Below are 24,152 nucleotides of genomic sequence, written 5' to 3' on the forward strand. Positions count from 1 at the left end.
TTGGTCTGAGAAGAATTTTTGATGAAAATTATTCGTATTACAGTATCTGTAGGATGAGCTCATGTTAAGCAGGGTTTTGTTTGTATTGTTGGTCTAGTAGTATATTTCCAAAGTAAAAATATACTATTGAGGGGATCTTCATTGTGGAATCTGAACCCACGCATCATGTTATATGCATCAATGTAGAGTTATATTCTGTGTAGACTTATATTCTTAGAGCTTATGAATGAAACTCGGACACATTCTAGAACATCATGTAGCCACAGTTTTCTAATAAAAACCTTTACAGTTCTTCGTTTTAGACTGGCAGGGAGGGTAGGTTAGGATGGTCAATTATAGACTGATCTTGTTCAGGCTAGGGGCAGGTGGAAGACATGTTTGTGTGGTTATCGGCGTCACTCCTCCCCTCCTTCCTGCAACAATTTGCCAAACAGGTAACCGAGAATAGGTTGCATTGATTTGGGAAACCCAAGATCCAGTCCACTATATTTTTTTACAAATTAATTAAAACATCGAGAACTTCTTATCACCGTACTGAATACAACATGACCGCCGGCATTGAAATCTACAATATACACTAGAGAACAAAGACAAAGTGCAATCCATGCCATCAACCAGCTTGAATCCCTGTGGTCATTTGATGTCGTTTTATCGTGCAACCGTGGTTTGGTGAATGGTCGTTCTTTTCCCTTTGTGCACCTGACGGCGGCACGCTTGGCGGCCGCCCGGACGCCAACTCCCGTTAAATCGCGTGCGATATCTCCGCTATGGAAACAGCTGACTTCGAAATGACTTCAAGTTCTCAGAATTATGGTTACAATTACATTCAAAATAAACACGTTAATTGCCAAGGGGGATGTTGGAAATGTTGTCCTCGTGGATCCACTCTTTTTTGGCACGGGTTTAGGAAATTTATGTGCTGATCCCGAAGATTTGTTTTAAATTTTATGCAATAATAGGCTAACGATTTCTCATAAAATGCCTTTTCTTGTTCCTTGGCCAGATAATGTTCGCGTTTATGTTTAAAATCCGTCTCGTGACATTTCTGAGTGGTATTCATTCATTAATTGATTGAGTTGGTGTTTTAAGTCCACTTTATGCACAGTAAGTCTAATCGGGACTGGACCTACAGTTTAAAGTGTGCCTCCACCGGGTATGGAACTCCTTGATCACAAGGCGACGATGTTACCACTACACCATCGGGAAGGCACAAACGTTGTAAAGGAGAGAATGCTTTGGCGTCCCGTGAAATCATTTGCGCCTTATTAAATCAATATTGATTACAGCCTGCAAAAAAATTGGATCCAAAACTTTCCTTGACCGCTTCCCTCGCAATTTATCGTTGTTCTCTGTAATGCATTGTAAATTACCAGAACCACTATGTGACTGAGTGAGTGGTATTCATGTTTCATACGTAGTTATAGTGTTCTTTTGTGACTGTTTTAGTCACAAGTGCTTCTTTCGAAGATAACAGCTTTTTCAGTGCCTAATCCATGAAAATTGTGAAAAATGTTCAGCACGTTTAGTTTGATTTGATTTAATTTATTTTACTTCGCTTTTTGTGCCACTTTTTGCTAATTTGCGAAGATGAACATGAGTGATGACATGATGAAATTGATGAATGAACACTCACAAACATCCATGCCTAGGCCAGGAATCGAAACTGGGACCCCTGGCGTCGTATTCCGATGTACACAACAATTAGTACCTATTTTGTATTTTGTTCTTATTTGACTGCTTATTCTGCGAGTTTTTAGTGCCTATCAAGCCTCATCCTGTTTAAAAGCCCTTATTTAACCTCCCTTAGAATTGTAATAGTGATGACCGTGGATAGTGTAAATAATATAGGACACTGAAAAATCTTATATAAAAAATATGTAACATTTTGAAAACAGTTAGTAATTAAACTTACGAGAATTATTTCAGTCTATAACAATGAAAACTTTTCTTAATCGCAGAGACTTTATTTCTAAAAAAAAATATAACAGGCAAATTATTGTGTGGGTTCGAGCCCCACCGGTTCATTTAAGTTGGCGCCACTGGCACTGTCCCCTACTTTTGTTTCGGGTCATTCCATTCCAAATCAACCGGGGTCTGAACCTTGACATCTCCGAAATTAATAATTTTTAGTGCAGTGGTAATACCAGTAAAGTTGACGAAAACTGCCAAATTTCAGATTTTTTCGGCTCTTAGTTTTTGAGTTATTGACTTTCAAAAAATCAAAAATCCCAAAATTTGATGACATTTTGAAATCTTTAAACAGCTGTAGATCAAAAACTATTTGACCTAACTAACTCTCTAGCCTTCTTAAACCTGAAGGTTCATGGCTGCAGCAACACAGGCCTCCTATCTTGAGCAACTTCTATATACTCTTTTCCATCCCTACCGATTTCCCTTAGGTCCATCTCAACGTTGTCCCTCCATCTTCGTCTTGGCCTTCCTACAGGTCTCTTACCATCAGGTTTCCCAACAAGAATCCTGTAAACTACTCTTTCCTCTCCCATTCGTGTCACATGGCCTGCCCACCTAAGTCTTCTTGATTTAATTATTCTAATAATGTCTGGACATGAATACAAATTATGTAGTTCTAAATTATGTAACCTTCTCCACTCACCTGTCTCCTCATCCCTTTCAGGTCCAAAGATTTTCCTAAGGATCTTATTTTCAAATACACTCAATTTATGTTCCTCTTTCAATGTAATTGACAAAGTTTCACATCCATATAATACTACAGGCAAAATTACGGTTTTGTATATTTTAACTTTTAGTTTCTTAGATATTAAACGAGAAGACAAAAGTTTATGAAGAGAGAAGTAACATGCATTTCCTGAATTAAGTCTACTTTTTATTTCCTCTTTAATATCATTTTCATTTGTTAATATTACTCCTAAGTATTTGAATTTGGAAACTGGTTCAAACGAGTTGTTATCAATAATTAGATTTTGATTATTACCTAACACTTGGTTTCGGCCTGTAAGCATATATTTAGTTTTCTCTTTGTTAACTTCCAAACCTATCTCTTTAGCAGTTTTGAAAAATATTTTAGCATTATTCTTAATTGTATTCACATCATCCCCCAGTAAGTCTACATCATCTGCATATGCTAACAACTGAGTCACACCATTTAATTTTAGTCCTTCTTTAGTTTCTTTTACCTTCCTAACAGCATATTCTAAGGCAAAATTAAAGAGCAACCTAGAGAGCTCAAATTGGAGTCATTCTCTTCTGCTTTTAATGAGCTTTAATTTGAAATACTACTTGACTGTGGTATTTAATTTTTTTAATTTTTAAGAAACTTAAAAAAATGTTTTTTTTCGAAAATCTCAAAAACACAATTTTTAATTTCTTTTTTAAAAATATATGATTTGAAGACATTAATTGACTATTTGTGTGCAAAACTCATAATGGAATGGCAATGGGTTTCTATGGAAATTAATTTTTTGTATTGTAATAAGTGCGAAATTTGCTAAATTTGTTGACTTCCATGTTATAACCACAACTATATGCTGAGTGGTTGATGTTGAAGTCAAAATGTTAGTCTATTTTATAATTTTCGAACTACAAATACGAGGGCCGCACTGAAAGTTTCGGGAAAATGACATAAAGAAGAAGAATGAAAGTACATCAATTTTTTATTGTTTTTCAAAATATTCACCCTTTACAGCAATGCATTGTTTCATGTGATCGAACTAATTGTTGAAACAGTTATGCCAGTCTGAAGTTAGTACCTGCGAGACATGCATTTCGTATGCTTCGATAGCCTCTTCGGGATGAAAATCGCTGACCACGCAACTTGTTCTTGATTGTTGGGAACAAAAAAATCACATGGGGCTAAGTCAGGTGAATAAGCTGGATGAGTCATGAGTTCAACTTGTTCATGATCCAGAAAGTTCCTTGTGTCACATGCTGTGTGCGAGCTGGCATTGTCGTGATGCAGAATGATTCGACGATTGGGGTTTGAAGTTCTGAGCACGTGGAGTACTTGTGGCAGGCAAATTGTGGTATACCATTCTGCATTAAGTGTTTTATGATTCTGTAGTGCAACAGTCGCAATGTGACCTGATTTGCCGAAAAAAGAGGCAACCATTTTTTTCGACACACTGCGTGCACGAACAATTTTCGTTGATTTAGGCTCATCCTGGAACACCCACACAGCAGATTGTCGCTTTGTTTCAGGTTCATAAGAGTAAATCCATGATTCATCGCCTGTGACGATGTTAAACACAAGATTTGGTGATCGCGACTTGAACCGTTTGATCATAGCCTTGCACCACTTCACACGGTCGTCTTTTTGTGCTTTTGTTAAATTGTGTGGGATCCAACGGGCACAAAGCTTTTTCACACCTAAATGATTGTGCAAAATTGTTTGTATTTGACTCATGCCAATACCTAAGGAACCCTGAATTTCGCGATAAATCACGTGTCGATCACTGTTGATTAGTTCACGAACTGCATCAATGTTTTCTGGCACAATGGCTGTCGATGGGCGGCCTTCACGAATTTCATCACTAAGGCTAACCCGGCCACATCTGAATTCTTGGAACCAGCGATAAATTGTCGTCTTTGATAGGGCATCTTCGTGAAAAGTTTCGATCATTCGAGTAACACACTGATGCTGTGTTAAAACTTGCCGAAAATCATAATAAATCATGGCACGTAAGTTCTCTCTTGCTAATTCCATTTTTTTTTACAAACACCTCACTTCAAACTTCTATCCTTAAACGAAAAAGAATCCGTGTTACACCAGTCCTTATATTTACAGTCGACAAATATCACAGTTTATAAATATAACAAAATCTAACAGATTGCATAGTTGCCAGTACCTAATTCCTGAAACTTTCAGTGCGGCCCTCGTAACATGAAAATACCTAAACTTTATCACTTTTAATATCAGGTAAGCAAATTGAAAAATATACGAGGGGAAGTCATTAAATAACAGAGATTTTATTCTAAACTTCATGGAGATTTAGACACAAGGAAAATTTGTGTTTCGGCACTGAAAAAGGTTCCTTAGCAACACGCCATAAATGTGTCGTGACAATCGAGAAGTATGCGCCTGCACATGGCTGCTCCATTGTTGACTTGAACCGTAGAAGAGCTACGAAGTGTTATTCGTTTTTTTGTGGTCAGAGGAATTGAAGCGTTCTGAAATCCATAGGCGTACGCACGGGTGGGCAAGAGGGGGCAGTAGTCCCCTCTAATACTCTTGCTTAGGAATTTAGTGCAGAGGAATCTTATCATCGTTATTAAACGACATTATGCTCTTTACATAATTAAGTATTTTCAAGCCGATGAAATTACCAAGCAACTACGTAAGATGCATTATTTCCTATGTAATTGAACTATCCAACTTCGTTTTCTAGCAAAGTTCTTGTTATTAACACTCGCATACAGTTTATTTGTGAGTTTTGCTACCTATGTGTTTCCAAGAATAAATTGCCCATACATTAGAAATCGGTAGCAGCGATTGTGTAACAAAGTGGGGAGGGGCAAGGACAGTTTACCTTTTCCTTTGCAGACAAGGCTTAGCATTAAGAGGCTAGAGTTAGTTTAAGGGCAAAAAGTGAGGGAGCAACCGCCCCTCTAATGGCCATCACTGTTAGAAATGAACATATTATGTGCAGTTGTTTTGAATCTGCTGTATGAAACCATGTCCATATGTAAATTAGGGGGAATAATAGAGGAGGTAAAGAACATCGGTGACATGGAAGTGTGTATTCTTCAAATGCAGATTTTTTTTTCAGTGGTCCCGGACCTACGTCCCTGTTCCATACCCATCAGTACAATAAAACAATGAGATGAAATGAGTTTTTCTTTCTCCAAATGAACTTTCATCATGGCTTCCCCCACCAATCAGAGGGTCTGCGCATGCCTATGCTGAAATCTTCAGCAGAATGAAGTTTCAGTACGGAGACAATTGTTTAAGGCCCCTATCACACGGAACTGGATTTCTAGTAGGCATGCCCTAGTTGGCGCTGAACTGACTTTCTAGGTAGAAATCATGGCCGCCTGGCTGACTGCTTTTGAGGAACAGGACATGATCTAAATGGTACTAACATTCTTCGACTAGATTCTGTGGAACAGCCAATCAGAGCAAAGTTTGGCCATGTGAAGATAATCTGTGAGTTTGCAAAGTAGCGTTTTTTGTCTGTGGTTTCCGAGTGCATACAGCACGAAAGGCATGTCGAGTTACACCGTCTATGGTGAGTGTACGGTGTTTACAATTGAAAAAGTTAAAATATTATTCCATACGTGTATAGTAAATGTTGTAAAGTATATATTTAATCAGCGCCATGCTTCTATACCTAAAACCATTTCATACGAAGCGTAATTCCTCTCGGTTGAACAATTATCGTGTTTTAAAAATGTGAGGTGATACGTTGTTTACATCTCGCGCGGCCGCCATCATGGGAACGAAAGACTATCGACAAGTACGGTGTAACAAGTACCATGTGAGGCGAAAACTAGCAAATGGGTAGCCAGTCCAGTGTCAACTAGAGCATTCCTACTGGAAATCCAGTTCCGTGTGATAGGGGCTTAAGTCAGTGGAGTGTGTACTAAATTAACGAATTCGCTGATCGATCTGCTGTTTCACTGCCTCAGTTGCCACGCAAACTGGCCTCCCACTCCGGTGTTCATCGCCGACATTTCGTCTTCCGTCTTTAAATCTTTCCACACATTCATATACTCTCCCCTGACTTAAAAATTGTCATTCAGCTCTAGACTTCAGAAGGTTTCACTTAATCTGACCACAAAAAACGAATAACACTTCGTAGCTATTCTACGATTCAAGTCAACAGTGGAGCAGCCATGTGCAGGCGCATACTTCTCGATTGTCACGACACCTTTATGGCGTGTTGCTAAGGAACCTTTTTCAGTGCCGAAACACAAATTTTCCTTGTGCCTAAATCTCCATGAAGTTTAGAATAAAATCCCTGTTATTTAATGACTTCCCCTCGTATATTTTTCAATTTTCTTACCTGATATTAAAAGTGATAAATTTTAGGTATTTTCATGTTATTTGTAGTCCAAAAATTATAAAATAGACTAACATGAAGACTTCAACATCAACCACTCAGCATATAGTTGTGGTTATAACAAGGAAGTCAACAAATTTAGAATATTTCGCACACATTACAATACAAAAAATTAATTTCCATAGGAACCCATTGCCATCCCATTATGAAATTTTGCACACAAATAGTCAATTCATGTCTTCAAATCATATATTTTTTAAAAATAAATTAAAAATTGTGTTTTTGAGATTTTTTAAAAAACCTTTTAAGTTTCTTAAAAAATAAAAAAATGAAATACCACAGTCAAGTAGTATTTCAAATTAAAGCTCATTAAAAGCAGAAGAGAATGACTCCAATTTGAGCTCTCTAGGTCAAATAGTTCTTGATCTACAGCTGCTTAAAGATTTCAAAATGTCGTCAAATTTTGAGATTTTTGCTTTTTTGAAAGTTAATAACTTAAAAACTAAGAGCCGAAAAAAATCTGAAATTTTGCAGTTTTTGTCTTCTTGATAGGTGCCATGTATAAACAAAATATCTAAAAAATCTGAATTCTTAAGGTTCAAAAATATTTTTTATCAGTTGATTTGGCATGGAATAAGCTTTCACTAAACTACAATCATTTCTTTACGCTGTGTGTACTTCTGGCTTCATGGCAATACCGGCGTCAAAGCGTAGGGATGGGAGGGCACGGCCCTTAATAATTGAGAAAAATATTTTGGAAGGTGGCAGGTTGGACTCTCAGATATGCCAATTTTTACTGTAATGACCTACTATGTTATGATAATTATTGCAAATTCATTCCTGCAACAAATACAGTTACAAACATTAAAGTGTCAATTACAATTATAATCAAAATAAGCACGTACCGTGTCACAAGAGATGCTGGAAATTGTGTCCTGCATCCACACATTTCTGGCATCTTTTCAGGAAATTTCAATTAACACGCAACAGTTCAGCTTCTGAAATTGCTTCAGTTTCTCTCCTGATATTCTCCTTCAGTTCTTCTAATGTGTGGGGGTATGTTGCATAGACTTTATTTTTCTATTTCCCCGTAGATAAAAATTGCATACGGTGAGATCAGGGTACCATGGGGGCCACAATCCTTTGCTAATAACCCGGTTTTCAAATATTTCCTAAATGAAATCCAACGACTCCTGTGCTGTGTGTGAGGTGGCAGAGTCTTGTTGGAAAAACTTTGACTGGCATTCAATATCAGTTAGTTGTTCGAAGAATGGTGTGAGTATGTCGTCCCTGTATCTCTGCGCATTTATGGTATTTTCATAAAACATGGGCTCTGTATGCATTTACTGCGCACCAAACACGATTTTCTGGTCATGCAAAGAAGTTTTTTTATATATAAAATCGGGTTTTTCTGAGCTCCAATACCTGTTATTCTGTGACGCAACATGGCCCTTTAAATGGAACCATGCTTCGTCAGAGAAGAATATTAAACGTGGATCGATTACTCCACCATTAACATTCAACCAAAATCCAGTTACAGAAATTTACCCGACTCTGGTTATCGCGTGGTAGCAGTTCCTGAACAACAGTGACCTTGAACAGTTTCAGTTTTAAAAATTTGGTAGCTCGCCATGCTGTTGTTACGGAAATTCCTGTTTCCTGCGCAAGTCGTCGGAGGGATTTTTGAGAAGTATGTTCTAATCTTTCTCCGACATCGTACAATTTATCCTCGGTAAGTACACGTAGTTTTACCGTTCGCGTCCTATCGAGAATAGATCCTGTTTCCCTGAATGTGTTCACAACGTTTCGCACGGTATTTCTGTGTGGAACAGGTACACCTGGGAATTCTGTTGAAAATCGTTTACGAACGTCCCCACAAGAATTTGTAATCACATACGAATCGTATATAAAAACTTTTTGTTGTAATGTGTACGTATGTGCCATTATTAAAACTATGGCAAAAACGCAAATAACACTTTACAAACACTTAACACCTAACAAACACTTTACAAAACAATAGAAAATCGCAAGAACACTTATAACATATAACCACTTTAAAAATACGACTGAACTGAGATCGCTAAGTTACTGAAATGGAATGGGTTTAAGAAAGAAATCCACAAGTTATGCTCACAGCCATGTGTTTCATATGGCACTCTGGCGCCACGAACTGTTAGGAAACTTAAGTGCCCTTTTAGCGTGTCTTGTTACCAAAGCTACGCGAAATTTCCTAAAAACATGCCCAAAAAGGTGTGGATGCACAAGGATAACCTTTCCAAAATCCCCCGTGACAGTTCACGTGCTCATGTAACCATAATTCTGAGAACTTGAAGTCATTTCGAAGCTAGCGGTTTCCATAGCGGAGATATCGCACGCCGTTTGACGGGAGTTGGCGTCCTGGCGGCCGCCAAGCGTGCCGCCGTCAGGTGCACAAAGGGGAAAGGAGGACCCTAGTAAATTCATTCCCCAACTGCAACACGAGGAGAAGTAAAGGTGTATGTACAAGACCCCAAGAAACAAGCTTCCATTGTCTTGAGGAAGAAGGCATAAGACGCCTAATCCTACAGAGGGAGATAACATCATACGGGGATAGGAGGGAAGCGTTTTTGGATCAGTTTGTGATGAAATTGAGACTATAGTTCTCAACCTTTGTGAGGTCGCGGGGTGGTAAAATATTTTGTTTTTACAAGACGGGGCCCGGTCTCAACAAATTTATTCATAAATCCTTTTCCATTTTTAAAGTACATTCTAACATAAGTATCAATAATTAATTATGTATAAAATATATTATATTTGTATATATTATATATTTAATTATATATTATAAAAACTAACAAATATAAAAATTACATTTATCATTGGACTAATGCAACAATGTAGTTTCATGAGGCAAACATCATTAAATTAATTTCTTGGAATCTTTATTGACATTTCACTTTCTGATCTGAAATTTTTAATATTAGCTAAATAGTTACCTTTTTAAATAGCTCATTGTCGGGTGCAGAGGTTTTAGAGAAAGTTCCCAGAGTAAAGCATCTGTCCATTGTCAAATAATCGACGAAAGCCTACAGCCATTGCAAGAAGAGCTGATTTCGTCAGCTTTATTTGTTGGAGGTACGTATATCACATTTCTCGCCGCACGTCGTCATTGAGTTCAACGTGCAATAGATATGTGGTCAAGTTTTCTCATGTTTGGGTTTTCTTATTTTTAGAATGTAAATATACTGGCTTCCAAATTACGTTTCAAATATTATCATAAGATTTAATGTCCTAGGTACTTAGAACTGGAAGGCAATAGTAGAGTTTACTAACTGGATAAACGTACAAAATTGCATACCTAAAAAACCTCCCCTCCCGGCCCCGAAAATGAAATCATAAATACAGCACTGTGTGGGCATACCCCCCCCCCCCCTCCGGGAAGCAAAACATTTAATTCGCATACTGATTACTCAAGAATTGAAAGCACTTTCCAGTACTTTATGATAATTTAATAAGTCGAAGGGTTTCTTCATGGTTAAGGGCTGTCTCTTTGGATTCAACAAAAGGGTTAACAATCCACATACTTATCCTTCGGGGATCTTCATGTTCAGGATAATGCTTTTCAAACGAGAACATCATCATCTGCAAATGAGTTGCAATAATATCTGAAAGTGAATTCTGGGAACAGAAATCATATACTTCCATAATATAATCTGCGGAAGACTGAAGCATATCATTGTCTTCTTCTGCAACCATTTCAATCCAGGGTCTCTTTTCGAATGATTCTGAAAATTCCCAGTCATCAGTGTTTAAAGAGACGCCATTTGCTCCCGAACAGTTGGTATGCAGATGTAATTTATGGGTCCTGGGTCTTTAACATATCTTTTTAAATCTTAATCCTCCTCATAGGTCATCCTCACACTTTCGCAGTCCACATTAAACTCTTACATAATTTCAAAAATAACTTACAAAACATGAACACGCATATTCTTAAACTGTTCCAAAATATCTTTAACAAACCACTCTTCCTCACCTTTCCACACAGATTTCACCAGGGGCCAAATCAAAACCAGCCCAACTAGCAAACGTTCAAATAGAGAAAAGCCATAACATAGACCTTGATGAATATAACAAAGGGATTAATCAAAATGAAAGCCAAGCTAAAACAATAGAAAAACTAATGAAGCAAATAGAAGAACTAAAGAAATGTTGTCTGCAACCAGAAACGAGCAAGAAAGATGAGATAGGAAAGGAGAAAAGTAAACCTCCACAAAAGCCTGAATCAACACCTAGTGACAAGAAGGAGAAGAGCAACGAGTCAAACGAAAGTTCAGAAGAGAAGAAATCAGGACCTCAAGACAGCAAGAGTACAGAATCGAAGGAAACTCCCAAAGATAAGAAAACCGAAGATGATAAAAGCAGTAAAGAAACGACCGAAACACCTAAAGAAAAACAACCCGGAGAGGACAAAGCACCAAAAAGTGAAAGCACTGATGAAGTGAAGAAGAATGAGAAGTCTTCCAAGACACAGAAGAAGACCAAGGAAGAAGAAAAAGATTCTAAGAAATCAGAAACGAGTAAGAAAGAGGAGACAGAAAAGGAGAAAAGTAAACCTTCAGAAAAACCTGAATCAACACCTAGTGACAAGAAGGAGAAGAGCAACGAGTCAAACGAAAGTTCAGAAGAGAAGAAATCAGGACCTCAAGACAGCAAGGGTACAGAATCGAAGGAAACTCCCAAAGATAAGAAAACCGAAGATGATAAAAGCAGTAAAGAAACGACCGAAACACCTAAAGAAAAACAATCCGGAGAGGACAAAGCACCAAAAAGTGAAAGCACTGATGAAGTGAAGAAGAATGAGAAGTCTTCCAAGACACAGAAGAAGACCAAGGAAGAAGAAAAAGATTCTAAGAAATCAGAAACGAGTAAGAAAGAGGAGACAGAAAAGGAGAAAAGTAAACCTTCAGAAAAACCTGAATCAACACCTAGTGACAAGAAGGAGAAGAGCAACGAGTCAAACGAAAGTTCAGAAGAGAAGAAATCAGAACCTCAAGACAGCAAGAGTACAGAATCGAAGGAAACTCCCAAAGAGAAGAAAACCGAAGAAAATAAAAGCAGTGAAGAAACGACCGAAACACCTAAAGAAAAACAACCCGGAGAGGACAAAGCACCAAAAAGTGAAAGCACTGATGAAGTGAAGAAGAATGAGAAGTCTTCCAAGACACAGAAGAAGACCAAGGAAGAAGAAAAAGATTCTAAGAAATCAGAAACGAGTAAGAAAGAGGAGACAGAAAAGGAGAAAAGTAAACCTTCAGAAAAACCTGAATCAACACCTAGTGACAAGAAAGAGAAGAGCAACGAGTCAAAGAAAACTTCAGAAGAGAAGAAAGCAGGACCTCAAGACAGCAAGAGTACAGAATCGAAGGAAACTCCCAAAGAGAAGAAAACCGAAGAAAATAAAAGCAGTGAAGAAACGACTGAAACACCTAAAGAAAAACAACCCGGAGAGGACAAAGCACCAAAAAGTGAAAGCACTGATGAAGTGAAGAAGAATGAGAAGTCTTCCAAGACACAGAAGAAGACCAAGGAAGAAGAAAAAGATTCTAAGAAATCAGAAACGAGTAAGAAAGAGGAGACAGAAAAGGAGAAAAGTAAACCTTCAGAAAAACCTGAATCAACACCTAGTGACAAGAAGGAGAAGAGCAACGAGTCAAAGAAAACTTCAGAAGAGAAGAAAGCAGGACCTCAAGACAGCAAGAGTACAGAATCGAAGGAAACTCCCAAAGAGAAGAAAACCGAAGAAAATAAAAGCAGTGAAGAAACGACTGAAACACCTAAAGAAAAACAACCCGGAGAGGACAAAGCACCAAAAAGTGAAAGCACTGATGAAGTGAAGAAGAATGAGAAGTCTTCCAAGACACAGAAGAAGACCAAGGAAGAAGAAAAAGATTCTAAGAAATCAGAAACGAGTAAGAAAGAGGAGACAGAAAAGGAGAAAAGTAAACCTTCAGAAAAACCTGAATCAACACCTAGTGACAAGAAGGAGAAGAGCAACGAGTCAAAGAAATCTTCAGAAGAGAAGAAAGCAGGACCTCAAGACAGCAAGAGTACAGAATCGAAGGAAACTTCCAAAGAGAAGAAAACCGAAAATGATAAAAGCAGTAAAGAAACGACGGAAACGCCTAAAGAAAAACAATCCGGAGAGGACAAAGCACCAAAAAGTGAAAGCACTGATGAAGTGAAGAAGAATGAGAAGTCTTCCAAGACACAGAAGAAGACCAAGGAAGAAGAAAAAGATTCTAAGAAATCAGAAACGAGTAAGAAAGAGGAGACAGAAAAGGAGAAAAGTAAACCTTCAGAAAAACCTGAATCAACACCTAGTGACAAGAAGGAGAAGAGCAACGAGTCAAACGAAAGTTCAGAAGAGAAGAAATCAGGACCTCAAGACAGCAAGAGTACAGAATCGAAGGAAACTCCCAAAGAGAAGAAAACCGAAGATCATAAAAGCAGTGAAGAAACGACAGAAACGCCTAAAGAAAAACAACCCGGAGAGGACAAAGCACCAAAAAGTGAAAGCAATGATGAAGTGAAGAAGAATGAGAAGTCTTCCAAGACACAGAAGAAGACCAAGGAAGAAGAAAAAGATTCTAAGAAATCAGAAACGAGTAAGAAAGAGGAGACAGAAAAGGAGAAAAGTAAACCTTCAGAAAAACCTGAATCAACACCTAGTGACAAGAAGGAGAAGAGCAACGAGTCAAACGAAAGTTCAGAAGAGAAGAAATCAGGTCCTCAAGACAGCAAGAGTACAGAATCGAAGGAAACTCCCAAAGAGAAGAAAACCGAAGAAAATAAAAGCAGTGAAGAAACGACCGAAACACCTAAAGAAAAACAACCCGGAGAGGACAAAGCACCAAAAAGTGAAAGCACTGATGAAGTGAAGAGGAATGAGAAGTCTTCCAAGACACAGAAGAAGACCAAGGAAGAAGATAAAGATTCTAAGAAATCAGAAACGAGTAAGAAAGAGGAGACAGAAAAGGAGAAAAGTAAACCTTCAGAAAAACCTGAATCAACACCTAGTGACAAGAAAGAGAAGAGCAACGAGTCAAAGAAAACTTCAGAAGAGAAGAAAGCAGGACCTCAAGACAGCAAGAGTACAGAATCGAAGGAAACTCCCAAAGAGAAGAAAACCGAAGAAAATAAAATCAGTGAAGAAACGACCGAAACACCTAAAGAAAAACAACCCGGAGAGGACAAAGCACCAAAAAGTGAAAGCACTGATGAAGTGAAGAAGAATGAGAAGTCTTCCAAGACACAGAAGAAGACCAAGGAAGAAGAAAAAGATTCTAAGAAATCAGAAACGAGTAAGAAAGAGGAGACAGAAAAGGAGAAAAGTAAACCTTCAGAAAAACCTGAATCAACACCTAGTGACAAGAAGGAGAAGAGCAACGAGTCAAACGAAAGTTCAGAAGAGAAGAAATCAGGACCTCAAGACAGCAAGAGTACAGAATCGAAGGAAACTCCCAAAGAGAAGAAAACCGAAGAAAATAAAAGCAGTGAAGAAACGACCGAAACACCTAAAGAAAAACAACCCGGAGAGGACAAAGCACCAAAAAGTGAAAGCACTGATGAAGTGAAGAAGAATGAGAAGTCTTCCAAGACACAGAAGACGACCAAGGAAGAAGAAAAAGATTCTAAGAAATCAGAAACGAGTAAGAAAGAGGAGACAGGAAAGGAGAAAAGTAAACCTTCAGAAAAACCTGAAACAACACCTAGTGACAAGAAGGAGAAGAGCAACGAGTCAAACGAAAGTTCAGAAGAGAAGAAATCAGAACCTCAAGACAGCAAGAGTACAGAATCGAAGGAAACTCCCAAAGAGAAGAAAACCGAAGAAAATAAAAGCAGTGAAGAAACGACCGAAACACCTAAAGAAAAACAACCCGGAGAGGACAAAGCACCAAAAAGTGAAAGCACTGATGAAGTGAAGAAGAATGAGAAGTCTTCCAAGACACAGAAGAAGACCAAGGAAGAAGTAAAAGATTCTAAGAAATCAGAAACGAGTAAGAAAGAGGAGACAGAAAAGGAGAAAAGTAAACCTTCAGAAAAACCTGAATCAACACCTAGTGACAAGAAGGAGAAGAGCAACGAGTCAAACGAAAGTTCAGAAGAGAAGAAATCAGGACCTCAAGACAGCAAGAGTACAGAATCGAAGGAAAATCCCAAAGAGAAGAAAACCGAAGAAAATAAAAGCAGTGAAGAAACGACCGAAACACCTAATGAAAAACAACCCGGAGAGGACAAAGCACCAAAAAGTGAAAGCACTGATGAAGTGAAGAAGAATGAGAAGTCTTCCAAGACACAGAAGAAGACCAAGAAAGAAGAAAAAGATTCTAAGAAATCAGAAACGAGTAAGAAAGAGGAGACAGAAAAGGAGAAAAGTAAACCTTCAGAAAAACCTGAATCAACACCTAGTGACAAGAAGGAGAAGAGCAACGAGTCAAACGAAAGTTCAGAAGAGAAGAAATCAGGACCTCAAGACAGCAAGAGTACAGAATCGAAGGAAACTCCCAAAGATAAGAAAACCGAAGATGATAAAAGCAGTAAAGAAACGACCGAAACGCCTAAAGAAAAACAACCCGGAGAGGACAAAGCACCAAAAAGTGAAAGCACTGATGAAGTGAAGAAGAATGAGAAGTCTTCCAAGACACAGAAGAAGACCAAGGAAGAAGAAAAAGATTCTAAGAAATCAGAAACGAGTAAGAAAGAGGAGACAGAAAAGGAGAAAAGTAAACCTTCAGAAAAACCTGAATCAACACCTAGTGACAAGAAGGAGAAGAGCAACGAGTCAAACGAAAGTTCAGAAGAGAAGAAATCAGGACCTCAAGACAGCAAGAGTACAGAGTCGAAGGAAACTCCCAAAGAGAAGAAAACCGAAGATGATAAAAGCAGTAAAGAAACGACCGAAACGCCTAAAGAAAAACAACCCGGAGAGGACAAAGCACCAAAAAGTGAAAGCACTGATGGAGTGAAGAAGAATGAGAAGTCTTCCAAGACACAGAAGAAGACCAAGGAAGAAGAAAAAGATTCTAAGAAATCAGAAACGAGTAAGAAAGAGGAGACAGAAAAGGAGAAAAGTAAACCTTCAGAAAAACCTGAATCAACACCTAGTGACAAGAAGGAGAAGAGCAACGAGTCAAACGAAAGTTCAGAAGAGAAGAAATCAGGACCTCAAGACAGCAAGAGTACAGAATCGAAGGAAACTCCCAAAGAGAAGAAAACCGAAGAAAATAAAAGCAGTGAAGAAACGACCGAAACACCTAAAGAAAAACAACCCGGAGAGGACAAAGCACCAAAAAGTGAAAGCACTGATGAAGTAAAGAAGAATGAGAAGTCTTCCAAGACACAGAAGAAGACCAAGGAAGAAGAAAAAGATTCTAAGAAATCAGAAACGAGTAAGAAAGAGGAGACAGAAAAGGAGAAAAGTAAACCTTCAGAAAAACCTGAATCAACACCTAGTGACAAGAAGGAGAAGAGCAACGAGTCAAAGAAAACTTCAGAAGAGAAGAAAGCAGGACCTCAAGACAGCAAGAGTACAGAATCGAAGGAAACTCCCAAAGAGAAGAAAACCGAAGAAAATAAAAGCAGTGAAGAAACGACCGAAACACCTAAAGAAAAACAACCCGGAGAGGACAAAGCACCAAAAAGTGAAAGCACTGATGAAGTGAAGAAGAATGAGAAGTCTTCCAAGACACAGAAGAAGACCAAGGAAGAAGAAAAAGATTCTAAGAAATCAGAAACGATTAAGAAAGAGGAGACAGAAAAGGAGAAAAGTAAACTTTCAGAAAAACCTGAATCAACACCTAGTGACAAGAAGGAGAAGAGCAACGAGTCAAACGAAAGTTCAGAAGAGAAGAAATCAGGACCTCAAGACAGCAAGGGTACAGAATCGAAGGAAAATCCCAAAGAGAAGAAAACCGAAGAAAATAAAAGCAGTGAAGAAACGACCGAAACACCTAAAGAAAAACAACCCGGAAAGGACAAAGCACCAAAAAGTGAAAGCACTGATGAAGTGAAGAAGAATGAGAAGTCTTCCAAGACACAGAAGAAGACCAAGGAAGAAGAAAAAGATTCTAAGAAATCAGAAACGAGTAAGAAAGAGGAGACAGAAAAGGAGACAAGTAAACCTTCAGAAAAACCTGAATCAACACCTAGTGACAAGAAGGAGAAGAGCAACGAGTCAAACGAAAGTTCAGAAGAGAAGAAATCAGGACCTCAAGACAGCAAGAGTACAGAATCGAAGGAAACTCCCAAAGAGAAGAAAACCGAAGAAAATAAAAGCAGTGAAGAAACGACCGAAACACCTAAAGAAAAACAACCCGGAGAGGACAAAGCACCAAAAAGTGAAAGCACTGATGAAGTGAAGAAGAATGAGAACTCTTCCAAGACACAGAAGAAGACCAAGGAAGAAGAAAAAGATTCTAAGAAATCAGAAACGAGTAAGAAAGAGGAGACAGGAAAGGAGAAAAGTAAACCTTCAGAAAAACCTGAATCAACACCTAGTGACAAGAAGGAGAAGAGCAACGAGTCAAACGAAAGTTCAGAAGAGAAGAAATCAGGACCTCAAGACAGCAAGAGTACAGAATCGAAGGAAACTCCCAAAGAGAAGAAAACCGAAGATGATAAAAGCAGTAAAGAAACGACTGACACGCCTAAAGAAAAACAACCCGGAGAGGACAAAGCACCAAAAAGTGAAAGCACTGATGAAGTGAAGAAGAATGAGAAGTCTTCCAAGACACAGAAGAAGACCAAGGAAGAAGAAAAAGATTCTAAGAAATCAGAAACGAGTAAGAAAGAGGAGACAGAAAAGGAGAAAAGTAAACCTTCAGAAAAACCTGAATCAACACCTAGTGACAAGAAGGAGAAGAGCAACGAGTCAAACGAAAGTTCAGAAGAGAAGAAATCAGGTCCTCAAGACAGCAAGAGTACAGAATCGAAGGAAACTCCCAAAGAGAAGAAAACCGAAGAAAATAAAAGCAGTGAAGAAACGACCGAAACACCTAAAGAAAAACAACCCGGAGAGGACAAAGCACCAAAAAGTGAAAGCACTGATGAACTGAAGAAGAATGAGAAGTCTTCCAAGACACAGAAGAAGACCAAGGAAGAAGAAAAAGATTCTAAGAAATCAGAAACGAGTAAGAAAGAGGAGACAGAAAAGGAGAAAAGTAAACCTTCAGAAAAACCTGAATCAACACCTAGTGACAAGAAGGAGAAGAGCAACGAGTCAAACGAAAGTTCAGAAGAGAAGAAATCAGGACCTCAAGACAGCAAGGGTACAGAATCGAAGGAAACTCCCAAAGAGAAGAAAACCGAAGAAAATAAAAGCAGTGAAGAAACGACCGAAACACCTAAAGAAAAACAACCCGGAGAGGACAAAGCACCAAAAAGTGAAAGCACTGATGAAGTGAAGAAGAATGAGAAGTCTTCCAAGACACAGAAGAAGACCAAGGAAGAAGAAAAAGATTCTAAGAAATCAGAAACGAGTAAGAAAGAGGAGACAGAAAAGGAGAAAATTAAACCTTCAGAAAAACCTGAATCAACACCTAGTGACAAGAAGGAGAAGAGCAACGAGTCAAACGAAAGTTCAGAAGAGAAGAAATCAGGTCCTCAAGACAGCAAGAGTACAGAATCGAAGGAAACTCCCAAAGAGAAGAAAACCGAAGAAAATAAAAGCAGTGAAGAAACGACCGAAACACCTAAAGAAAAACAACCCGGAGAGGACAAAGCACCAAAAAGTGAAAGCACTTATGAAGTGAAGAAGAATGAGAAGTCTTCCAAGACACAGAAGAAGACCAAGGAAGAAGAAAAAGATTCTAAGAAATCAGAAACGAGTAAGAAAGAGGAGACAGAAAAGGAGAAAAGTAAACCTTCAGAAAAACCTGAATCAACACCTAGTGACAAGAAGGAGAAGAGCAACGAGTCAAACGAAAGTTCAGAAGAGAAGAAATCAGGACCTCAAGACAGCAAGGGTACAGAATCGAAGGAAACTCCCAAAGAGAAGAAAACCGAAGAAAATAAAAGCAGTGAAGAAACGACCGAAACACCTAAAGAAAAACAACCCGGAGAGGACAAAGCACCAAAAAGTGAAAGCACTGATGAAGTGAAGAGGAATGAGAAGTCTTCCAAGACACAGAAGAAGACCAAGGAAGAAGATAAAGATTCTAAGAAATCAGAAACGAGTAAGAAAGAGGAGACAGGAAAGGAGAAAAGTAAACCTTCAGAAAAACCTGAATCAACACCTAGTGACAAGAAGGAGAAGAGCAACGAGTCAAACGAAAGTTCAGAAGAGAAGAAATCAGGACCTCAAGACAGCAAGAGTACAGAATCGAAGGAAACTCCCAAAGAGAAGAAAACCGAAGATGATAAAAGCAGTAAAGAAACGACTGAAACGCCTAAAGAAAAACAACCCGGAGAGGACAAAGCACCAAAAAGTGAAAGCACTGATGAAGTGAAGAAGAATGAGAAGTCTTCCAAGACACAGAAGAAGACCAAGGAAGAAGAAAAAGATTCTAAGAAATCAGAAACGAGTAAGAAAGAGGAGACAGAAAAGGAGAAAAGTAAACCTTCAGAAAAACCTGAATCAACACCTAGTGACAAGAAGGAGAAGAGCAACGAGTCAAACGAAAGTTCAGAAGAGAAGAAATCAGGTCCTCAAGACAGCAAGAGTACAGAATCGAAGGAAACTCCCAAAGAGAAGAAAACCGAAGAAAATAAAAGCAGTGAAGAAACGACCGAAACACCTAAAGAAAAACAACCCGGAGAGGACAAAGCACCAAAAAGTGAAAGCACTGATGAAGTGAAGAAGAATGAGAAGTCTTCCAAGACACAGAAGAAGACCAAGGAAGAAGAAAAAGATTCTAAGAAATCAGAAACGAGTAAGAAAGAGGAGACAGAAAAGGAGAAAAGTAAACCTTCAGAAAAACCTGAATCAACACCTAGTGACAAGAAGGAGAAGAGCAACGAGTCAAACGAAAGTTCAGAAGAGAAGAAATCAGGACCTCAAGACAGCAAGGGTACAGAATCGAAGGAAACTCCCAAAGAGAAGAAAACCGAAGAAAATAAAAGCAGTGAAGAAACGACCGAAACACCTAAAGAAAAACAACCCGGAGAGGACAAAGCACCAAAAAGTGAAAGCACTGATGAAGTGAAGAGGAATGAGAAGTCTTCCAAGACACAGAAGAAGACCAAGGAAGAAGAAAAAGATTCTAAGAAATCAGAAACGAGTAAGAAAGAGGAGACAGAAAAGGAGAAAAGTAAACCTTCAGAAAAACCTGAATCAACACCTAGTGACAAGAAGGAGAAGAGCAACGAGTCAAACGAAAGTTCAGAAGAGAAGAAATCAGGACCTCAAGACAGCAAGAGTACAGAATCGAAGGAAACTCCCAAAGAGAAGAAAACCGAAGATGATAAAAGCAGTAAAGAAACGACTGAAACGCCTAAAGAAAAACAACCCGGAGAGGACAAAGCACCAAAAAGTGAAAGCACTGATGAAGTGAAGAAGAATGAGAAGTCTTCCAAGACACAGAAGAAGACCAAGGAAGAAGAAAAAGATTCTAAGAAATCAGAAACGAGTAAGAAAGAGGAGACAGAAAAGGAGAAAAGTAAACCTTCAGAAAAACCTGAATCAACACCTAGTGACAAGAAGGAGAAGAGCAACGAGTCAAACGAAAGTTCAGAAGAGAAGAAATCAGGACCTCAAGACAGCAAGGGTACAGAATCGAAGGAAACTCCCAAAGAGAAGAAAACCGAAGAAAATAAAAGCAGTGAAGAAACGACCGAAACACCTAAAGAAAAACAACCCGGAAAGGACAAAGCACCAAAAAGTGAAAGCACTGATGAAGTGAAGAAGAATGAGAAGTCTTCCAAGACACAGAAGAAGACCAAGGAAGAAGAAAAAGATTCTAAGAAATCAGAAACGAGTAAGAAAGAGGAGACAGAAAAGGAGAAAAGTAAACCTTCAGAAAAACCTGAATCAACACCTAGTGACAAGAAGGAGAAGAGCAACGAGTCAAACGAAAGTTCAGAAGAGAAGAAATCAGGTCCTCAAGACAGCAAGGGTACAGAATCGAAGGAAACTCCCAAAGAGAAGAAAACCGAAGAAAATAAAAGCAGTGAAGAAACGACCGAAACACCTAAAGAAAAACAACCCGGAGAGGACAAAGCACCAAAAAGTGAAAGCACTGATGAAGTGAAGAAGAATGAGAAGTCTTCCAAGACACAGAAGAAGACCAAGGAAGAAGAAAAAGATTCTAAGAAATCAGAAACGAGTAAGAAAGAGGAGACAGGAAAGGAGAAAAGTAAACCTTCAGAAAAACCTGAATCAACACCTAGTGACAAGAAGGAGAAGAGCAACGAGTCAAAGAAAACTTCAGAAGAGAAGAAATCAGGACCTCAAGACAGCAAGAGTACAGAATCGAAGGAAACTCCCAAAGAGAAGAAAACCGAAGATGATAAAAGCAGTAAAGAAACGACTGAAACGCCTAAAGAAAAACAACCCGGAGAGGACAAAGCACCAAAAAGTGAAAGCACTGATGAAGTGAAGAAGAATGAGAAGTCTTCCAAGACACAGAAGAAGACCAAGGAAGAAGAAAAAGATTCTAAGAAATCAGAAACGAGTAAGAAAGAGGAGACAGAAAAGGAGAAAAGTAAACCTTCAGAAAAACCTGAATCAACACCTAGTGACAAGAAGGAGAAGAGCAACGAGTCAAACGAAAGTTCAGAAGAGAAGAAATCAGGTCCTCAAGACAGCAAGAGTACAGAATCGAAGGAAACTCCCAAAGAGAAGAAAACCGAAGAAAATAAAAGCAGTGAAGAAACGACCGAAACACCTAAAGAAAAACAACCCGGAGAGGACAAAGCACCAAAAAGTGAAAGCACTGATGAAGTGAAGAAGAATGAGAAGTCTTCCAAGACACAGAAGAAGACCAAGGAAGAAGAAAAAGATTCTAAGAAATCAGAAACGAGTAAGAAAGAGGAGACAGGAAAGGAGAAAAGTAAACCTTCAGAAAAACCTGAATCAACACCTAGTGACAAGAAGGAGAAGAGCAACGAGTCAAAGAAAACTTCAGAAGAGAAGAAATCAGGACCTCAAGACAGCAAGAGTACAGAACCGAAGGAAACTCCCAAAGAGAAGAAAACCGAAGATGATCAAAGCAGTAAAGAAACGACCGAAACTCCTAAAGAAAAACAACCCGGAGAGGACAAAGCACCAAAAAGTGAAAGCACTGATGAAGTGAAGAAGAATGAGAAGAATTCCGAGACACAGAATAAGACCAAGGAAGAAGAAAAAGATTCTAAGAAATCAGAAACGAGCAAGCAAGAGGAGCCAGGAAAGGAGAAAAGTAAATCTTCAGAAAAAACGGAATCAACATCTACTGACAAGAAGGAGAAGAGCAACGAGTCAAAGAAAACTTCAGAAGAGAAGAAAGCAGGACTTCAAGACAGCAAGAGTACAGAACCGAAGGAAACTCCCAAAGAGAAGAAAACCGAAGATAATCAAAGCAGTAAAGAAACGACCGAAACTCCTAAAGAAAAACAACCCGGAGAGGACAAAGCACCAAAAACTGGAAGCACTGATGAAGTGAAGAAGAATGAGAAGAATTCCGAGACACAGAATAAGACCAAGGAAGAAGAAAAAGATTCTAAGAAATCAGAAACGAGCAAGAAAGAGGAGGCAGGAAAGGAGAAAAGTAAATCTTCAGAAAAAATTGAATCAGCACCTAGTGAGAAGAAGGAGAAGAGCAACGAGGACAATGAGAAACCCAGCTTCAAATGGGATGAAGTGTTGGATGTCTTGAAGTCCTTCTTTGATTATGATTAATGAGGAGTATTTGGTAAGTGTTTTCTTTTATGTTTGTTTTGACAAATTTATTTTATATTTTTGGCTATCTTTATGTTAATTCGTCTTTTTTCGTAAAACTACCTGAAGGTTCTTTTGAAAATTTTCATGTTTTATGCTTTAAGCTGACATTATGTTATAGTCCAAATGTGTCATTGCGATCTCACATTTGGAGTAGAATCTATGCCTATGAAAGAGAATGTAACATAATAGTTAGTAGTTAATTTAATGCATTTGCTTATATTTCAGTTCTGCTGAACCATGAATTCAAGCTTCGCCTTCTAGGATAGGCTGAAAGCTAAATAATATTTTCTGTTGAATATAAATTTGAATCAATTGACTTGTTTCTGTACTGTGTTCAATCAGTTTTATGTACTTCTGAAACAATAAAATATTTATTTGAAAATAATTTACGCCGTGTTTGATATTTCTTGAAAAGTTCTCATCCACTTCACCCCGCTCTGACAATGTGTCAAATGTAGCTATGTCTCTTGATGACGTTATCTGATAAGAGGTAGATAAAATGTCTGCTTCGTGGTGTGGTATTGCCGCTGTGTTCTTTTCAACACTGGGCTTGTAAGTTTAAAACAACAGTGTAAATATGTTATTTCGGCTTTAATTGCATTTTTCCCAGTTAAGCAATTTAAGCTTAAACTTGACAAGTGGGAACAAGTAGAACGAACAATGAACAATTACCTACAAAGCAGAGGTTTGCCAACGCTTGTTTTTGTTCACTTTATGCTCTCGTAGACTAATCGTGACTGCGCCTACTGTCGGATTACAAATTATTATAGATACCCCAGTTTGGACTCCAATAAAAATTAACCAATAGACCTACATAAAAACGAGTTAAATCAAAATTTAGCTTATTCAATTCTGCGTTAATCTGTGCTACCCATTTCTTTTAGAGTATGACTTCTATATTTTATCGTCGTGAGAACAAAAAAAGTGCCGTTTTTTAAAGTTTTGCAAACTCTCTTTGAAATTCTATAAATAAAAAAACGAGTGATCCGATCGCGATGAAATTTTAGTATCGTGCAGGCAAAAAGGTTTTAAACACAATTCTTAATTTTCAGATTTTTGAAATTTGTCAAATGAAGGTTCTCATCAATTTTGCGAAACAAGTTTTCTTAGTATTGGGCAGTCCTACAAATATGGTCTTGTTCTGAAGTTCTTTGGATCTGTTTTTAAAATACATTATAATTGTCAAATCAGATTGCGAAACCGATTTCGTACAGATTTTTATTCAACGCAGTTAAGGTGTACGTGGAACTTGGCAACACTTCATGCACTGGCTCGCAGTG

General features: G+C 38.3%; 1 protein-coding gene across 1 annotated transcript in view; it reads left to right on the plus strand.

Moving 5' to 3' along the window:
• The window catches only part of LOC145980830 (uncharacterized), a 33,708-nt gene extending 10,451 nt beyond the window's left edge, over positions 1 to 23,257 (plus strand). The window contains exons 2-3 of the mRNA XM_083113918.1: positions 11,002 to 14,701; positions 15,050 to 23,257. Of these exons, the coding sequence (XP_082970044.1) occupies positions 11,002 to 14,701; positions 15,050 to 22,830 (11,481 nt within the window). The 3' untranslated portion in view covers positions 22,831 to 23,257. The remainder of the gene's footprint in view (positions 1 to 11,001; positions 14,702 to 15,049) is intronic.
• The last annotated feature ends 895 nt before the right edge of the window (positions 23,258 to 24,152 follow it).

The sequence above is a fragment of the Lepisma saccharinum genome, chromosome 28 (genome assembly GCF_977018435.1).
Source record: "Lepisma saccharinum chromosome 28, izLepSacc3.1, whole genome shotgun sequence".
Lineage (NCBI taxonomy): Eukaryota > Metazoa > Arthropoda > Insecta > Zygentoma > Lepismatidae > Lepisma > Lepisma saccharinum.